At 46.7% G+C, this 20,075-nt stretch overlaps 1 protein-coding gene across 6 annotated transcripts in view; it reads right to left on the bottom strand.

The window, feature by feature from the left end:
- CLPB (ClpB family mitochondrial disaggregase) overlaps positions 1 to 20,075 on the bottom strand; it is a 149,751-nt gene that overhangs the window by 127,088 nt on the left and 2,588 nt on the right. For all 6 annotated transcript variants that reach the window (NM_001261302.1, XM_015115134.3, XM_015115132.3 and 3 more), the window contains 1 exon segment: positions 18,480 to 18,531. In NM_001261302.1, coding sequence (NP_001248231.1) covers positions 18,480 to 18,531 — 52 coding nt within the window.

The following is a 20,075-nucleotide window of genomic DNA, read 5'->3' on the forward strand; positions in this document are numbered from 1 at the left end:
TTCAATTTCATCTAGGATAGTTCCTCAACCTTTCTTTGATTTTCATGATATTGACATTTTTTGCAGAGTAAGGCTAGTTTGTTTGCAGAATACCCTTCAATGTGGATAACAATTTTTGAGGTACTACTTATTATGCATCCATTCATTCCATAAACTCTTCCTGAGGACTGATTATTACAGGACTCTGAGCAGGGCACTCAGGATACTGTGATGAATTCTGTGGTATCCTTGCCTTCCAAGCATTCACTGGAGAGCTATGCACTGGGCAAACAGCTAACATACCAGCAAGCAACCTAGAGGAAGGTGCCATGAGAGTACAGTTCAGAGCAAGCGAGCCACAGGGATGACTTCCTAGAGGCAGAGTATGCCAGAAAGGATGGGCCAGAGGCACACATTTCCAGAGTGACCTCCTGGGATCCTCTATGGCAAACATCTTGGCTTCCCCAGGCAGTGTGTGCCAAGGCTGAGACTGCATGACACATGAAAATCCAACAATACAAGGCCATAAACAGGAGGGAGCGGCCCAAGGCACCTTCATCTGGGTACCCCTGCTCAGAGCTATTAATATATGCATTTCTCAGAGAGTCAGCAGCTGCTGTGGTGAGAAGCAAAGGCCTGTGCAGGACCTAAGGTGTGGGAAAGAGTCATAGGCGCCACCTACTGGCCCCACAGCAGGCCTCCTGGCTGGCTGCCAGGAAACCTGTCACACTACAGCAGTGAGACACAAAAGTGGCTCAGACTTCTCAAACAGTGTTGGTACTTGAGCCACCTTTTGTGAAGTTCAGGAATCCTACAAAATTTCCAGTAAAAAAGAGACAATGAAAAGCCAATCATAAAACCTGGCCTCTTCGGGCAAAGGTGTGGCCTTTACTCATTCAACAAAACTAAAGTTACATCTCCAAGCCAGCCTCTGTGCTGGGCATTGACAGACACTGAAATGAATCAGACATGAATCTTGCCCACAAGGAGCTCTTACTCTGAGCTGGAGGAGAGAAAATGAAACAAGTGTGGTAAGTATCACAGGTGCCCAGAGATATTTATACAGGCTCAGGGAGCACAATTCACTGTTTTGCAAAGCTCTTTAATGGTGGAGTTCAAAAGAGCTCACATTTCTTGAGCTGCCTACTATGCAAGAGATACTTGACATTTATGATCTCATTTGATCCTCTGAAAGAAGCCCAAGTCTTACAAAGGGTAAATGACTGGTTAAGATTACAAGGCCAGGTTGGGCGCGGTGGCTCACGCCTGTAATCCCAGCACTCTGGGAGGCCAAGGAGGGTGGATCACAAGGTCACGGGTTGAAGACCAGCCTGACCAATATGATGAAACCCTTTCTCTACTAAAAATACAAAAGTTAGCCAGGTGTGGTGGCACGTGCCTGTAATCCCAGCTACTCAGGACGCTGAGGCAGGAGAATCACTTGAACCCTGGAGGTGGAGGTTGCAGTGAGCCGAGATTGCACCACTGCACTCCAGCCTGGCGACAGAGCGAAACTCCGTCTCAAAAAAACAAACAAACAAACAAACAAACAAAAACGATTACAAGGCTAGTAAGTAGCATCTGGGAATGGAGCCCAAACTCTATGGAGCCACACTGTCTTCCAGGGCTCATATGCCCAATTCTTCCCTTCTTTCCCACATTTAGCATGTGTCAGCACACCACAGTTGTCTGATGGGACCAATCACCTGACAGAAAATAAGGAAAAGCCTTAAGTGGAAAGCAGTTTACTTGAGGGATGAAGATACTTTCTGATTAGTCCTGTTTCCTGGAAGTTCTAGTTCCCTTCTAGTCTCATGCTGAGAACGGTCCAAGCCTATCCTTTCTTCTTTCTGGTAGTCTCCATACCACCCTACCATCACATAGTATATATTCACATTTCAAATATTACATATTCACAAGCAAATACAAAGCCTTAAAGTGTCCTTATCTTTAGGTTAAAATAAGCTCTGCAAACAAATCCAATCAAAAGGTTACAGGACATAAAAAGTCATGGATCTCAGAAGGCTGGGCTGATTACAAGCTTAACAGAACCTAGGAGTATAATGCAGCTGCCAAGAAAGCCAATGCAAGGTCGGGCCATATCAATAGAAGCATAAAATCTTTAACAAAGGGGATGATTGCCCTGCTCCTCACAATAATGGTCATGCCACACTGGAATTCAGAGGGGCACCAAAACTTTGTGGCTGTTTCATTTTAAAATGACTAAGACGAGGAGGAGACTTGAAACCACAGTTTAGTGAACCAACGCTCATATAGCTTGGAGCTCTGTCTCCTAAGAGTTTAAAATCTGGAACAGGAAAAGGAAGCCACGTAGTCCTAGAAAACAGAGCTGGGACCAAATGAGGTGAGTTGCGAAGGGAGCTAACACATGACAGCCCGTCATGTGCCAAGTGCTATGCCAGGTGCTTTCACACTATTACTTCAGGGCTAATCAGAAGATAAAACTGTTTTCTACTACTAATTACAAATTGTCTTTACTTACATTACTCCAACTGCCCAGAAAGTCTTTCCACAAAGCTCCTTGTATACAAATACTACCTATCTCTAGACTCAAACTAAAGGACACCCTGTCTGTGAAGCTGTAACTTTTCACCTGTACTAATTACAATTTTCTTACCAGACCGCAAGTTCCTTGAAAGACAGAGGTCATCATGATACATTTTTCTCCTCCTCAATGCCTAATAAGACATTGCTCATAACAGGCCTTAAGAATGAATAAATGCCAAAGAATGGCCGGGCACAGTGACTCACACCTGTAATCTCAGCACTTGGGAGGCCGAGGCAAGCAGATTACCTGAGGTCAGGAGTTTGAGACCAGCCTGGCAAACACAGTGAAACCCCATCTCTACTAAAAATACAAAAATTGGCCGGGCGTGGTGGCTCACGCCTGTAATCCTAGCACTTTGGGAGGCCAAGGCGGGCGGATCATGAGGTCAGGAGATCAAGGCCATCCTGGCTAACACAGTGAAACCCCGTCTCTACTAAAAATACAAAAAATTAGCCGGGTGTGGTGGTGGGTGCCTGTAGTCCCAGCTACTCGGGAGGCTGAGGCGGGAGAATGGCGTGAACCCAGGAGGCGGAGCTTGCAGTGAGCCAAGATCATGCCACTGCACTCCAGCCTGGGTGACAGAGCGAGACTCCGTCTCAAAAAAAAAAAAAAAATACAAAAATTAGCCAGGGATGATAGCACATGCCTGTAATCCCAGCTACTCGGGAGGCTGAGGCAAAAGAAACACTTGAACCCTGGAGGCAGAGGCTGGAGTGAGCCAAGATTGTGCCACTGCATTCCAGACTGGGTGACAGAGCAACACTCCGTCTCAAAAAAAAAGAAAAAAGAATTAATAAATGCCAAAGAAGATACAGAAATGGCCAATAAGCACACAGAAAGATGCTCACATCATTAGCCAGCAGGGAAATGCAAATCAAAACCACAATGAGATACCACTCCACACACACTAGGTTGGCTATAAGTGATGACGACAATTGTTGGTGAGGATGTGGAAAAGGTAGAACGCTCACACATTGCTTTTGAGAATGTAAAATGGTGAAGCCATCCTGGAAAACGGTTTGGCAGTTCCTCAAAATATTAAATGTACAGTTATCCTATGGCCCAGCAATTCCACTCCTAGGTATATACTGAAGAGAAATGAAAACATACATTCACATAGAAATCTGTACATGAATGTTCATAGCAGCCTTATTCATACTAGCCAAAAAGTGGAAACACAAATGTCCATCAACTGATAAATGACATCCTGTATGGATATACATCCATAAAATGTAGTACACCCATACAGGGAATATTATTCAGCCACGAAAAGGAATAACGTACTGACATATGCTACAACAGATGAACCTTGAAAACATTATGCTCAGTGAAAGAAGCCAGACACAAAAGGCCACATATTGTATAATTCCATTTATATGAAATGTTCAGAACAGGCAAATCCAGAAACAAAAAGCAGATTAGTGGTTGCAATGTCTAGGGGGAGAGGAGAATGGGGAGTAACTACTATTGGAACCAGAGTTTTCTGGGGGTCTGAGATGGAGTGGGAGAGTGGTAAAACATTCTAGAAATTCTGGAATTAGTGGTACTGGTTGTACAATCTTATAAATGTTCTAAAATCCACTAAATTATATATTTTTAAAGGTTGAATTTTATGGTATGTGAATTATACCTCAAAAGAAAAAAGAATGACTGTATATTCAATCAGAATTTGCCTATTGTTCAGGAGGCGGAGAGTGCCTCATACCTAGAGGCACCCAAAGAGGGCTGGATGTTGACCATCAGAGAAGCTAAAGTGGGGACCTGAAGACTGGAAAGGAAATGAGGCTGGAGACAAAAGTGCCTGAGATCCTGTCTGACCCATCTAGGGGTTTTGACTGAGCCCTGGGAAGGATCCTGCCCCTCCCTACCCCTGCTGGACTCTGAGCCCCTGGGAATTCCAGGGGCCTCCCTCAATTGTTTGTGCTTTACATCCCGCCCCAGTACACTGTCCATCTGCAAAGGCTGGTCAAACACACAGGCTTCGCAGGAGGCCTGGGTGCTATCCCTTAAACAAAAGGGCATTGAGATGGAAGCCCCAGCCCAGCCTCAAAGAGGATTCTTATGCAGCCTTCCTGAGCCTCCCATCCACATGAATGGAGGATCCTGGAGACCAGTCAGCCTGCCCAGCTGCTGCCTAGGGCTGTGCTCTCCTGCTGGTTAGCCTTTGCAGAATAAACAAGGTTTCTATCAATCAATCAATCAACGGGCCAGACTCCATCTGTACTGTGTGCCTTCTGAGTGCCAGCCAGCCTTGTGTGACTTACTATGGTGAAGGCAGGAGGAAGTGCCATACACCTTGCTGTGACACGGCTCACAGCCTAGGTGAGGAGAAATACACAAGAAGCAACTGGAGAGAAAAGCGAGGAGATGAATCAGTAAAAATGACACAGCAATGGTGTGAGGCAGGTCAATTATCATCCCTACTTTGCAGATGAAGAATCTAAGGTTAGAGAGGTTAGACAACTTGTCCAAGGTCACAGAACTAACCAATGGTCACAGCTGGGATTCAAGCCTTGTTTTGTCAGACTCCAAAGTCCTCACCACTGCGTCCTGCTAATGATAAGAAATCCACTTGAAGGCCAGGTGCAGTGGCTCATGCCTGTAAACCCAGCACTTTGGCAGGCTGAGGCAGGAAGATCACGAGGTCAGGAGTTCAAGACTAGCCTGGCCAACATGGCAAAACCCTGTCTCTACTAAAAATACAAAAATTAGCCAGGTGTGGTGGCACACGCCTATAATCCCAGGTACTCTGGAGGCTGAGCCAGGAGAATCGCTTGAACCCGGGAGACAGAGGTTGCAGTGAGTTAAGATTGTACCACTGCAGCACTCCGCTCTGGGCGGCAGAGTGAGATTCCATCTCCAAAAAAAAAAAAAAAAAAAAAAAAGGAAATCCTCTTGTATCTGCATCCATTGACAGAATCACAAGGAGAGGAACATAAAGGAGGCAGGACATAGTAGAGCCTCAAAGTTCAGAAAGTGAAATTTTCTGAGGTTTTTTCAAAAAGGCAGAGACAGAACAGGAACTACAAGGCAAGCAGCATAAGTGAATATCAGAAGCACAGTAACACACTGGCTTGATCGTTTTCAACATTCTTGGATTTATCTCTGTTCCTCAGTTTCCAGGAAAATTCCTTGGGAGAAAAATTCCAATTGATTCTGGCTGTGCTGACATGAATTGTGCTATGATTTTGATTAAGCCAGGATTTCAGAGGAGAGACAGCACTTGGGCTACAGAAATGATGGTAGGGAGGCAGAGCCTGACAATTGCCCCTGCTGTTAGGCCCTGAGAGATTACAGCTTTGTGGTCCCTCAAGGGGCAGGACCATGCCCAAGATGATGCCTGACACATGTAAGCAGGAAGGTACTCCCATCAGTTCCTCATGTTCCTCAGTCATAAGAATGGTTGCTGATCATATTGATCCCCTCTCAACCCATGTCAGCTGCCAGTGCTGTAAAAACAAAGCCAGGGCCAGGCGCGGTGGCTCATGCCTGTAATCTCAGCTCTTTGGGAGGCTGAGGTGGGCAGATCACAAGGTTAGGAGATCGAGATCATCCTGGCTAATACAGTGACATCCCATCTCTACTAAAAATACAAAAAATTAGCCAGGCGAGTTGGCGGGCGCCTGTAGTCCCAGCTACTTGGGAGGCTGAGGCAGGAGAATGGCGTGAACCCAGGAGGCGGAGTTTGCAGTGAGCCGAGGTGTCACTCCAGCCGAGGTGTCACTCCAGCCTGGGTGACAGAGCGAGACTCCATCTCAAAAAAAAAAAAAAAAAAAAGACAAAGCTACTTCATGTGGCCTCTGATGCCCTGCAGGGTCTGCTTATTCTAGGCTTCTGGCACCTTCCTCTAGCTGGAGTACCAGTGGCCTTTTTCAGTCCTTCACAGTGGCCTTGCTTCTTCCTCCTGCAGGATTCTTGTCAATAAAAGTTCCTTGCTGGGCGCAGTGGCTCACTTCTGTAATCCCAGCACTTTGGGAGGCCTAGGCAGGCAGATCATGAGGTCAGGAGATTGAGACCATGCTGGCTAGCACGGTGAAACCCCATCTCTACTAAAAGTAAAAAAATTAGTCTGGCGAGATGGCGGGCGCCTGTAGTCCCAGCTACTTGGGAGGCTGAGGCAGGAGAATGGCATGAACCCAGGAGGCAGAGCTTGCAGTGAGCCGAGATCGCGCCATTACACTCCAGCCTGGGCAACAGTGCAAGACTCCGTCTCAAAAAAAAAAAAAAAGTTCCTTGTGCCAGGAGAGCTCTTCCCACCCTTTTGCACCTAGACAAACTCTTCCTTATCCTTCACTTTCAAGCTCAAGCTTCCTCTGACCAGGGGAAATCTGGCTGTCACTGGCTCTCCTGATTCTCTGTCTCCTTCCTTTGCAGCATTTGTACTAATTGTAATTTCGCATTTGTAGGATTCATGTCTGACAAGGCTTTGAGCTCCATGAGGCAAGTCCTGTACATGTCTGACTGACTACTGATCTACCAAGCACAGTGCCACACACAGTAGGCACTATTTGTTTAATGAATAAATGATCGAACTACTTCATTTTTGTTTGTCCTCTGTCTACACGTTTATTATGACTGTAATAGCTACAAAGTTTGCTTAACTTTTTATCATTTACAGAACACTTTTAGCCAGGCGTGGTGGCTCACATCTGTAATCCTGGCACTTTGGGAGGCCAAGGCAGGAGGATTGCTTGAGCCCAGGAGTTCAAGACCAGCTTGTGCAACAAGATGAGCTCTTGTCTCAGTGAAATAAAGAAACAAACAAACGAAACACAAAACGCTTTCAATGGCTGGGCATGGTGGCTCACGCCTGCAATCCCAGCACTTTCAGAGGCCGAAGTGGGTGGATCAAGAGGTCAGGAGTTCGAGACCAGCCTGGCCAACATGGTGAAACCCCGTCTCTACTAAAAACACAAAAATTAGCTGGGCACAGTCGTGGTCATCTGTAATCCCAGCTACTAGGGAAGCTGAGGCAGGAGAATGCCTTGAACCTGGGAGACAGAGGTTGCAGTGAGCCGAGATTGTGCCACTGCACTCCAGCCTGGGCAACAGAACGAGACTCCATCTCAAAAAACAAAAACAAAAACAAAAAACAAACTTTCAATAATATTCAGTATTTGGCAACTATTTACATGCACAGTGATAAACACCACCACAATGGTCTGCTGCCCTCCAAAACTCAATGTTGTGAGGGAGATAAGGAAAGAGATAACCCATCCCAAGTGCTCTCACTTACACAGTACTTATATAGTACATAGTGCTATGGGAATCCACAGATACTGGCGTTGTAGGAGTTTTTAAATTATTTCAGGCAGATAAGAGAGGAAAAGAGGTCCATGGGAAGTTTTCGTTTTTTAAAGCATCTCCAGAAAAGTTTCTGGGAAAGCCCTGTTCTTAGAGCTAGGTTGGCAACCTTTGATATGCAAATGAAGTCCATTAAAAAAAACTGGGTCCACCTGGCCGAGCACAGTGGCTCACGCCTGTAATCCCAGCACTTTGGGAGGCCAAGGCAGGTGGATCACCTGAGGTCGGGAGTTCAGGACCAGACTGGCCAACATGGAGAAACCCCATCTCTACTAAAAATACAAAATTAGCCAGGCGTGGTGGCGCATGCCTGTAATTCCAGCCTCTCAGGACATGGTGCCCTGCACTTGCATATTAAAATGCTAGGGTGGGAGGGCAGCTTTTTTGCGGGGTACATGAATGACATGCCTAGTCAAACCAATCCCTTGAGCCCTATGCAAATCAGATACCGCCTCCTCCAGCCTCTGTATATACCTGGCTGGTATCCATGACAGGTGGGGTTCCCTCTCCTGGCTTTGGAGACTCCCTCCCTCTGTCTCTGTACAGGGGAGCTTCTTCCTTCTCCCTTCCTTCTTGCCCCTTCTTGCCTATTAAACTCTCCGCTCCTTAAAACCAATCCAAGTGTGTCCGTGTCGTCTCATCTAATTCAACATGAGACAGGAGCCCTGGTGTCCCTCCACTCATCAGAGCCGTATCACTGGGGGATCAGGGAAGGCTTTCAGGAAGATGTGACAGTGATGACCGAAGGATGAGGAATTTTCCAGACAAGGAGTCACCTGCCTGAAATGCTCACAAGATCCTGGGAGAGTGATCAGACAAGTAATATCAAAGATATTTTACAGTGGAGGCCCCCGAGGAAACTGAGAGACTAGCCCAAGGCCATACAGGGCTGGCTGGGCTCCTTTTCAGTGGCATGACTTGTCCCTCCAGGCCCACTGCGTTAGGCCCTGGCTGTTCTCTGCTCATGGCCAACTGTCTGCCTCTGCAGGGCTTCTGGGCGGTTGACCAGCTGCTCCCACAACTCACCTACCCATGAAGTTACAGAGAAGTTGCTAATCCAATCTTTCCCAATTGCCTTCCATCACCCGGGAACAAACAATCAGAGCCACAGCAAGCCACATACCCCAGAAAAGAAGCCAGGCCCTGGGCCACTCTGTAGAACTGCTTGACAGGTACAAGGTCTACTTGAGCAAGCCTAGGGTTTCAGTGTGTGATCTGGACCCTTCCAGAAGGACTCAGTTTTCTCTGAACACTAGAGAACTGTATTTAAAAGTTATCAGTGGGGACCCCATGAACAAGACTTGGAAGCTAAGACATAGGGAAGTTCAGTGACTTATTAATGGTCACATAGCTTGTTAGTAACTATGTCAAAAGTAGAAACGAGGTCTTTTAATTCTAAAACTCTTGCATTCTTTCTGTAACATTATGCTGCCTTTCCAAAATCCTGGAAAGGCATTAAAAAAACCTGTGTATACCCTAGCATTCAAAAAACTGTGTGAGGATCTTCAGAAGCGCTCACTGTAAGTATCAAATTACAGGAGTGATGCCCTTGAGGCCTTGACCTTTGGTCTAGGATAAAGCTTTTGTTTCAATCCACTGCAAGCCACAAGGATATTTACATACTTCCTGATTAAGAGAGCTGGATGTTTTGGTTGCTCTGATGCCAGTATTAATATCTTCCCATCCAGCCAAAATGATACAACAATCAATAAACAGACAGCCTCTCTGAGGCCCCGAGACAGCCAAATGTATTTAACAGCCAGGGTTTTGTTAATTAGATGAAATCCCTGGATCAATGTGCAGGACATTTACCTATGTTGTAGCTAAGCACATTCTGGACACCTCAATCCTGGCACATGGACAGCAAGTGCCTCAAGCCCCAAGCTGGGGCATCCAGGGACAAGAACCAAACCAAGCCATCAATGCAAAGCTAGAAGAAATATGTTTACCCCTCATCAAAGCCCAACCCTTTCTTTTTTCCTGAACTGTAAACCAAATCAGATTTTTTTTCCCCAAAGCCGTCTAGTAAACCAGCTTGGGCTAATATGAAGTTATTTATTTTCTAAAGCCATAAAACCAGAAATCAAAACAGGACACCAAAATAATCTCCTACATGATAATTTAAGAGGCAACATGGTACATATAGCGGGAAGTCAGAAGGAACCAGAGGTTCTACTGCCTAATTGACGTTTCCACTGGCATGTTAAATTCAGCATGTTTAAAACTGAACTCATAATCTTTCCCCCCAAACCCAGCGCTCCTCAGGGATCCACATCTCAGTGAATGGTAAGAGCATCTACACAGAGCCAGAAAACTGAAATTCGTTAAGACCCTCTTCTCCCTAATCAGCCACATCCAATTCTATTCATTCATTTATTGAACACTTACTGTGTGGCAGGCACTGTGCCAGGCACTGTCCTAACCGCCACCAAGTCCTATCGAGCTTACTTCCTCCCCCTCTGCTGCTGACATCTTAGTCCACGTCACATCTTCTCTCACCTGGACTACTCCAGCTGCTTTTCAACCAGTCTTCCAGCATCCACCACAGATCTCTACCAATCTGTTCTCTACCAAACAACCAGAATGATCTTTTAAAACTGCAGATCTGTATCATGTCACAATGTGTACCTGTTAGTCTTTCTCACACATACACATACTGGCTGAAAATTCCTCAGTGGTTGCCCATGCTCTTAGGACAAAAACAAAAACTGTTACTATGGCCTACAGACCCAGTGTGGTATGGTCCCTGCTTAACTCCAACTTCATGTGACACCACTCTCCCCCTTGCTTTCTAGGGTCCAGCCTTATTGGCCTTCTCTCAATTCCTCAATTTCTCCACATCTTTGACTGAAGACCTTCCACCTGCTATTCCCTCTAACTGAACTGTCTTCCGCCTTTCTCTTCATCCTTAAGAGTTCACTTCAATCTCGTTTACACAGAGGTTTTGATCTAGGACTTTGTTCCCTAGAACTGAGAGCAATACATGTCTGCTGTTCATAAACCACCCAACCTGTGGTATTCTGTTATAGCAGCCCAAACAGACAAAGACAGTGGCCTTCGGTGATTAGCTTCTTTCACTTAGCATATTTTCAGGGTTCATCCATGTTGTAGCATGTATCAGTACCTCCTTCGAATTGATGAATAATACTCTGATGTACTGTTCTATCATATTTTTATGCAAAATATATCAGGCCCAGAGAGACCTGAGTATAAGACTCAGCCATGACCCCACACCCCTGCCCCATGCTTGGGAGCAATTGTTTAAAGCCATTTTCTTCTTTCTTTTCTCCCCTGTAGTTTCCTAACTAGCTGCCTCACCCATTACTTTCCTGTTGTTCCTGGAATATGTGATACAAAGAACAATGTATAGCCCATCAATAGCTTATGTTATTGTAATGTAAATTATTGGTAAACAACTTAAAAAGTGCCTCTGCTGCGTGGTGACTCAGGCCAATCCCAGCACTTTGGGAGGCCGAGGTGGGCAGATCACTTGAGGTCAGGAGTTCGACATCAGTCTGGCCAACATGGTGAAACCCCATCTCTACTTAAAAAAAACAAAAATACACAAAACTTAGCCAGGTGTGGTGGCGTGTGCCTGTAATTCCAGCTACTCGGGAGGCTGAGGTACGAGAATCGCTTGAACTCAGGAGGCGGAGGTTGCAATGAGCTGAGATCACGCCACTGCACTCCAGCCTGGGTGACAGACTGAGATTCTGTCTCAAAAACAAAGAAAGGGCTGGGCGTGGTGGCTCACGCCTGTAATCTCAGTACTTTGGGAGGCCAAGGCGGGCGGATCACGAGGTCAGGAGATCGAGACCATCCTGGCTAACACGGTGAAACCCTGTCTCTACTAAACATGCAAAAAATTAGCCAGGCGTGGCAGCGGGCGCCTGTAGTCCCAGCTACTTGGGAGGCTGAAGCAGGAGAATGGCGTGAACCCAGGAGGCAGAGTTTGTAGTGAGCTGAGATCGCGCCACTGCACTCCAGCCTGGGCGGCTGAGCGAGACTCTGTCTCAAAAAAACAAAAACAAAAACAAAAACAAAGAAAGTTCCTCTGGTTTTTCCCTTTAAAAACCCACTTGCAACTGTTGCTAATCTGGAGCATATATTTATGGCAACTTGAATCTAGACTCCTGGGTTGCAGTCTCCAAACTTGGCCCCAATAAACTCTTTCTACTAATTTCGCTTTAGTTTTTTCCTTTAGGTTCACATTTCCACTTTTTGGCTAATATGAATAATGCTGCTATGAACACTCATGTATACGAGTGTTCATGTTTTCCTTTCTCTGGGGGCATATTCCTAGAGTGGACTTGCTGGGTCTTATGGTAACTCCTGTTTAACATTTTGAGGAACTATCAAACTGTTTTCCAAAATGGCTACACCATTTCACATGCCCACCAGCAATGTATGAGGGTTCCAATGTCTATGAGGGTTCCAATGTCTCCACATCTTCACCAACACTTAACTTCCTCTTATTAGTCTTTTTTATTACAGCCATCCTAATGGTATCAGGTTTTGACGTGAATTTCCTAATAAGGGTTGAGCATGTTTTCAACTGCTTATTGGTCATTTGTATATTTTCTTTGAAGAAACATCTATTCAAATACTTTGTCCTTTTTTTTTTTTTTTTTAAGAGACAGGGTCTCACTCTGTTGCACAGGCTGGAGGGCAGTGGTGCAATCACAGTTCACTATAACCTCCAACTCCCAGGCTCAAATGATGCTCCCACCTCAGCCTCCCAAGTAGCTAGGACTACAAGCACATGCCACCACATCTGGCTAATTTTTTTTTTTTCTCTTTGAGGCAGAGTCTTGCTACATTGTCCAGGTTGGTCTCAAATTCCTGGCCTCAAGTGATCCTCCTGCTCAAGCTGCCAATCATGGCCAGCCCATTTTTAAATTACCTTTTACTGTTAAGTTGTTAAGAGTTCTTTATGTATTCTGGATCTAAGTCCCTTATCAGATACATGATTTGCAAATTATTCTCCCATTCTGTGAGAGTCTTTTCACTTTCTTGATGGTGCCCTTTGAAGCATGAAAGTTTTTAATTTTGATAAAGTCCAATTTTCTTTCTTTCATTGCTTGTGTTTTAGAGCCACATCTAAGAAAGCTTTGCCCAACCCAAGGTACAAAGATTTACTCCTACGTTTTCTTCTAAGAATTTTATAGTTTTACTCTTACATTTAAGTCCGTGAACCACTTTGAGTTCATTTTTATGTATGGCATTAGATAAGGGTCCAACTGTGTTCTTTTGCATGTCGATATCCAGTCGACCCAGCACCATTTGTTGAGAAGACAAATTGTACTTCACTTTGAAGTACATAATTATAGTTGCATAATTAGTCATCTGACTCCTAGTTGGACTGTGCCAAGAGGGCAGGGATTGCGCCAGTCTTGTTCATTACTGTTATCTGCCACATTCAGCCCAATGCCTAGTTCCGAATATGCACTCATAAGTATTGGCTGAATGAATTAATCATTTTGTTATTAGTAGCAATGGCTCTGCCACTCTGTGGGGTTAGGTATTACCATTTTCATGTTAGTTGGAAGGTAGGTAATTTGTCCCTTGTTTCACTGGCTCTCAATGTTTGACTCATGTCCTTCTTCCTCACCAGAGGGCACACGAGCTCCTCCAGGGCAGGGACTGTTTCTCCTTCCTCATTTTGTTGCCACCCTCCTCCTCCAAATTCAGCTCAGGGCTAGGCGCAAAGCACAGGCTGGACAGATGGGCGACTGAGGGACAAACAGAGAGTCAATCAATGTTCTCCACAACCAGATCCCTACCTATCTCCAGTCCCTCCTGGCCTCAGACTGCGATCCAGCAACACAGAACAGCAAGTGACTTCCCCTCCCGCACACCCCCCAGGCTGCTCCTTGCCTCGTGCTACCACATATGCTGCCCTTTTTGCCCGGAATGCCTTCCCCTTCTATTTACAAAGCCCAACTGATATTTTAAGTCTATGACCAGGTGTCATTTCCTCTAGAAGGCTTTCTCAGATCCCCCAGGCTGTTTGTCCTCTGGTCTCCTACAGCCCCTGTAGTTTCCTGTCTCACAGCATTGACCACCCTATTGCCACAGCTTACCCCTGACTCTGTCACAATGGGCAGGAATCATGCCTGCTCAAGTGTTCCCTGTGTCAAGCAGAGGACTCAGGATAGGGCAGATGCTCTTTGTCAAATGAACAAATAAATCCTGGAGAAAAAGAGCAGGCAGTCTGAGGCCCAAGACTGATCTCACCAGGCTTCCTTTATTAGACAGCTTGGGCTGATAAACAACTGAGGGAAGCACTCAGCAGAGGCCTAGCCCCCTGCCGGGAGAAGGGAGATGGGTAGGGGTGTTGTCTTTCACCCAGTTAGTCCTGAAGGAAATGTGATCTGCGCTGGGAGAACAGGAGGTCTCACTTTTCCCAGTCCCAGTCCTGACAACTCCGCACAGGGCTTGGCCTGAGCCTGGACAGATGTGCCTCCAGTCTGCCTTGTGCCCTAGGTTTCGGGTGAGCAGTTCCTCAGGCTCAGGTTTGGGATAAGCACAGGAGCAGGACCACCTGCTCACACTGCTGACAGGTGGGAGGCCAGACTTCCACTTCTGAGGAGCCAGAGATGGATGAACTTAAGTGCCTCACGGGAGAAGGGAGGAAATGGATGTTACACAGGGAGGGAGGCAGGGAGGGAGGGAGGAAGGAGAAGAGACCTGGCCTCCCTCTGATACAGCCAAGGGGAGTGTGAAAGACTCTGGACTGCTTACTTCAGGTACACTGAAAAGTCAATAAAAAGCAAAGAAAGAGTCACAAAAACCAAGTAAGTGCCACTGTGCTGTGGAACAGGGTAAAAGATGGTAGAAAACGCAACCTTGTCCCTGCCCTTCAGGAGGCACACAATCCAGCAGTTTCAGATGAAATACAGTCCACAGACTTCTTCCTATAAAGACCAGTGTGGCAAGTGGCATTCAGCGCCACTTCTCCAACCTGACCTCCAGCTTTTCTCCCACAAAAGGAGCTCCCTCCTGTGACAAGCTGCCATGGCCCTTCCTAGATGACCCTCGTACTCTCCCAGACCAGAAGGAAGGTTAAGGATGAAAGTGGGGGGAAAGGGGCAAATGAAGATGAGATCACACCCAGCTGGGAGGAATCCAAGAAGGCTCTGTAAGGAAAGCAGCACTAGAGCTTTGAAAGGTGTAAGCAGAGGATAATGAACACACAGGGCAGAGGGCCGTCTGTGTGGAGGACTCGCATCCAGGGCCCATGGACTGAAGATTCCAGGGTGTCCTTGAAGAAGAAGATCGAGCACCTCCCCCTTTGGAGCAGAAGAGCCTTAGGATTCTGCCCTTCACTATCCAGAACTTTCCCAAGACTCTGGGGCTAAGGACAGGAGCTAGGGGAGGTCAAGTAGAGACAGGCACAGTAGAGAGCCCCAGAGAGGTCAAGTGGGGAAGAAGGGTAAAGGACAATATCATTTACTAGGTCTGAGTTTTGTTCTAAATACTGCTATCATTGACCATACCAATCATATACACGGTGGCCCAATCATATGTAACCTACAGTCACACGCTACACAATGATGTGTTGGTTAACAATAGACTGCATTTAGGATGTGGTCCTATAAGATTATAATGAAGCTGAAAAATTCCTATCCCCTTGTGACACTGTAACTGTCTCAACATCACAGTGCAACAAATTACCTTTTCTGTATTTACATATGTCTAGATACACAAATACTTACCATTGTGTTAGAATTGACTACAGTATTCAGGACAATAATGTGCTATACAGATTCCTAACCCAGGAGCAACAGGCTATACCATACATAGATTAGGTGTGTGGTGGGCTATTACCATTTAGGTTTGGGTATACTCTATGATGTTCACACAGTAATGAAAGTGCACTACTCAGAATGTGTCCCTATTGTTAAGCAACGCATGACTGTATGTGTAAATTTAAAAAAGAAAAAAATGAGCATGGGATTCTATCCTGCTGTAGGCAGGTCTGTTGGGTAGAGCTAAGAGCCCAGGACACAGAGTAAGAAATAAAGAGCAGCAGGAACCACCTGTACAGAGTCTAGAGTACAGAAAGGCTGAATAAGGACCTGCTGTAGGAATTCCAGAAAGTTTCCTTCTAGCAAGGATAGTCAGGCTCCCTCTACCCCCACCTGCAGTGCCCAGCAGAGTCCCCCAAAGTGCACTCTGCTTTGGGGGAAGGGGAGGCCTCCTTCAGGCCTTCATCATCTTGAATCTGTCTTACTGAAACAGAAGCAGCCTCCTAACAGATCGGCTCTCAGCCTTTCCCCAATGCAGTCCATCCTTCATTCCTCTGCAAGTCAGCCTTAACTGGGTCATTCCCCTGCTCAAAAACTTCCCACGTCTCCCCACTGTGTATACAGTAAGAGTTCAAAACTCCTCACCCTGGGCATGGCAGGCCTTGGACATTCCAGCTTCTCTCAGACAACCTTCCCTCTTTCCTGACACTCTGTACAAATCCCACCTCAGGAGGATCAACATATTCTGCAGGCCCAGCAGCCAGCCAGCATCTGCTTCCCGCCTTTGGTCAGCTTGCTCCCAGCTCTGTGGTCTTGTATGAGATGGGCGCTGAGGGCAGGTCTGTGCCTTGCTCATCTCTGATGTCCTCACGTGGAGTGAAGGGAGATTCTGACAGGGTCATCCTGACCAAGTGAGGTGGGACAAGAGGAGGCAGGAGAAAAGCAGGCTACAGCCTGGGGATACACGTGAAAAGCCCCCACAGACACTATCCACATGAGAATGAATTGTTCAGAAAAATTGTCTGAATCACACATACACTGTTAAGTTCAATTACTTTCTGTATTTTGGAGGTGGGTGTTTAATTGCTATTAGAAAAACATGTATTTGAAAGAACTAAATAATCAATGCTTGGCAGCTCAATGGAATAGGGTAGTGGCATCCCCTGGGGGATGGAAGAATGGATTCCCAACATTGCTGCTCTGCAAATGTACCGCCAAAAGGGGAAAGCCGCAGCCTGGCAGCCCTCAGCAGTAGCCAACAGGTGATTCCAGGGTCAGCAAGGGTCAGTTGCCATACTCGTAACTCCCTTGCACTGCAGCAGAATGAAGCAAGGCACATCTGTTTCTCGAGGAATGAAGATGCCACACACAGCCTGCAGTTATGAATGGCTCTTATAACAACAGGATGACATCTGTGCTTGGTTTTTAAGATGCATCATTGCATGTTTATTAAACTATTGCTCCATCATATTTATTTGGCTACAAAACAACTCCCAGCCCATACTTCCAAAAGTGGTTTATTAAAAACTAAGGCTTGAACATTAATACTCAAAAGCACTCTTGAGAATCAATAATAATGCTGCAGATAAAATGAAAGGGAATCAAAGCAGTAAGTCTTGGTGGGGCCATGGCTGCTTTTCAACATTTTCTTGTATGTTCAGGAAGCTGAAGTGGGGAAGAACACTAAGGGCCTGTAGCACTGGGTGTGGAAATAGCCACCCCAAGACCTGACTTCTTGTCTAACATGCGGACATGATGGCAAGGAAGGGGGGTGTCCTGTGGCCACCTAGTTCTATATAAAGGGCCAAGAGAGGCCAAGGTTAGGCCCAGTGGGGGCCAGTAGTTTCAACAAGAATAAGACCTCTGCCCTTAACCAATAGCCCTGTAACTGATGCCCCATGCTGGCCCCAGTCTGAGCATCCATCCTGGACACAGACTCTGCCCTGTACCTGGCACTGGGTTGAGCCTAGTTGAATCTTGCCCTTGCTGAATAATAAGCCTCAAATTCAACCTCCCAGTGGTCACTGGGGACTAGCTGAGCCAGTGAAGCTACAGAAATGCAGTCTGTCCCTGGGCAGAGCCAGGTATGGGCCCCTGGCCCTGAAGGCAGGCATTTCTAGCCCCAGACCTTCTGGCAGATGGTCTCTTCCAACTCTGTCCCAAATCCCCAAGCGCTTCCATAGATGCCCACCTGCAACCTATCCAGTCAGCAAGCAGTAACACGTGGCCATCCCCAAGGAAATGACAACAAATCAGAAGATTCAGAGAAGAACCCACAGGATGTGGGGGTCGGGGGGAGTCCAAACCAACCCAGTGAAGAACAAAATAGCTGAAGGAAGGCCGGGCGCGGTGGCTCAAGCCTGTAATCCCAGCACTTTGGGAGGCCGAGGCGGGTGGATCACGAGGTCAGGAGATCGAGACCATCCTGGCTAACACGGTGAAACCCCGTCTCTACTAAAAATACAAAAAACTAGCCGGGCGTGGTGGCGGGCGCCTGTAGTCCCAGCTACTCGGAGGCTGAGGCAGGAGAATGGCATGAACCCAGGAGGTGGAGCTTGCAGTGAGCCGAGATCGCGCCACGGCACTCCAGCCTGGGCGACACAGCGAGACTCTGTCTCAAAAAAAATAAATAAAATAAAAAATAAAAAATAGCTGAAGGATCCAGGGATGTTTGGGAGCTGACTCCCTACCGAAAATATCTAAGGGGTGATCTGGGTCAAGGGAGCCCAGGTGACTCTGTAACTACAGAGATGTCACAGGGGACAGTTCCCAGCTTAGGGTGAGGATTTCCTCTAAAGCAAAGTCATCACACAAGAAGAGGCTCGCCCTGCTCAGCCTCTCCTGTCAGGGAGAGCAAGGCCTGGGGTTCAACTCACCTGGTGACTTCTTGCACATTGTTGGCACGGGCAGCTTCCAACAGGGCTGCATCTGAAGAGAAAAGGGGCACTGGTCAGATCCGTGGCCAGGACACACCTGCCTCAGGACTGCATGGAGGGCCCACTAAGACAGTAGCAGTACTTTAACAAGCAAACTGATGCCACAATATATAATGAGAAAGCTAATCATTCCCTTCCCACATGGTGGCCACTGTTAACAACCTGACTTCCACACCTTTCTACTATAGAGCCCAAACTCTTAACTCTTCTCATCATAGAGGGAATGCATGTCAACTGCTAGCACCACGTCTTGCCTATGGTAAATAGTGTGCTCTTCATAATCTATGAAGCTCTGCATAGTATGTTTTATGTTCCTGTAAGAGTTATTACTAACCATTCCCTGACCTTGTCCGCTTTCTCCCTCAACCCTAGTTCTTCAACCCAGTTCTGAATCTTGATGTCAAAAGTCATAAACCCAAAGGGAAAGGTAGAATGAGGGGAGCAAGCAGGGTGCAGGTCTCTCTGAGGATGCAGAAGGCCTCAACTAGGAGTCTTTGAGATCTGGCTCCATTCCACTCCCACTACTCACCACGTGACCATGACAGCTCTTCTCCCTCTCAACCACAGCTTCCCTGACTGCAAAACACAGACAAAACTCCTTGCCCTGCCAGCTTCACAAGGATGTCAAGGAGATGAAATTACGGTTGAGACGTCTGCAAACTCCCCAGTGCTAAGCACAGGAAAGGGAGACCCAAAGCAGAGATTCTGGTTAGGAAACACTAAGCCTAGAAGAAAAGCAATGCTAGCTAAGTCAGTCTGACCTGGTCTGGGCAGCCTGCAGGCTGTTGCCACCACCTTGTGGCCATAGAGAAAATTGGATTGACTCAGAAAAACTCAAAAGTCAACAGGAGAGGCACAACTAGCTCAATATCAGGTACATGGAACCCTGTGTGCCCAGCCTGGTTGTGAGCTACACTGCTGGGCACTGAACGGACTTATAGCCAGCCTTGACTCAGGGAACTCTCAGTCCAGCCAACAGACTCACCCATGAGCAAATGCACTGGAGTGGAGTGAAAGAGCAGGATCTGGAGACAGTCAGACCTGGGGTCTAGCCCGGCTCTGTCGCGTATTTGCTGTATGACCTAGCACACTTATCTAACCTCCTGAGCCTGAGTTTCCTTATCTGTACGATACACCTTATCATGCATATGAAAGCCAGTCCTGTGGTTCAGACACTGATGCCTCCTGGCCTAGATTCCAGTGACAGGTAATTTCTACTTACCTCACCAAGTGTACCCAAAGCACATACCCAAGCATGGCTCAGACAGCCACCAGCTGGGAGGAGATCAAGACTTCCTTAGAGATGGCTGTATCCACTCTCCCCTCACTCTGCAGAAAAAAATGTGGCTTCTACAAGGTTACAGAGTGAGGAATGAGCTAAGAACCAGGGCCTCCTTGCTTCTAAAGGGGTTCAGTTTCTACCACACTGCACTGAGGGTCAAAACTCTAATTCAAGGGGACAGGGTAGCTGGCAAGTCAGTTCCAGCAGGAACTGGTCACGGCTTTGACCATTATCTATTATACACAGAGCCTGGT

Source organism: Macaca mulatta, chromosome 14 (genome assembly GCF_049350105.2).
Source record: "Macaca mulatta isolate MMU2019108-1 chromosome 14, T2T-MMU8v2.0, whole genome shotgun sequence".
Classification (NCBI taxonomy): domain Eukaryota; kingdom Metazoa; phylum Chordata; class Mammalia; order Primates; family Cercopithecidae; genus Macaca; species Macaca mulatta.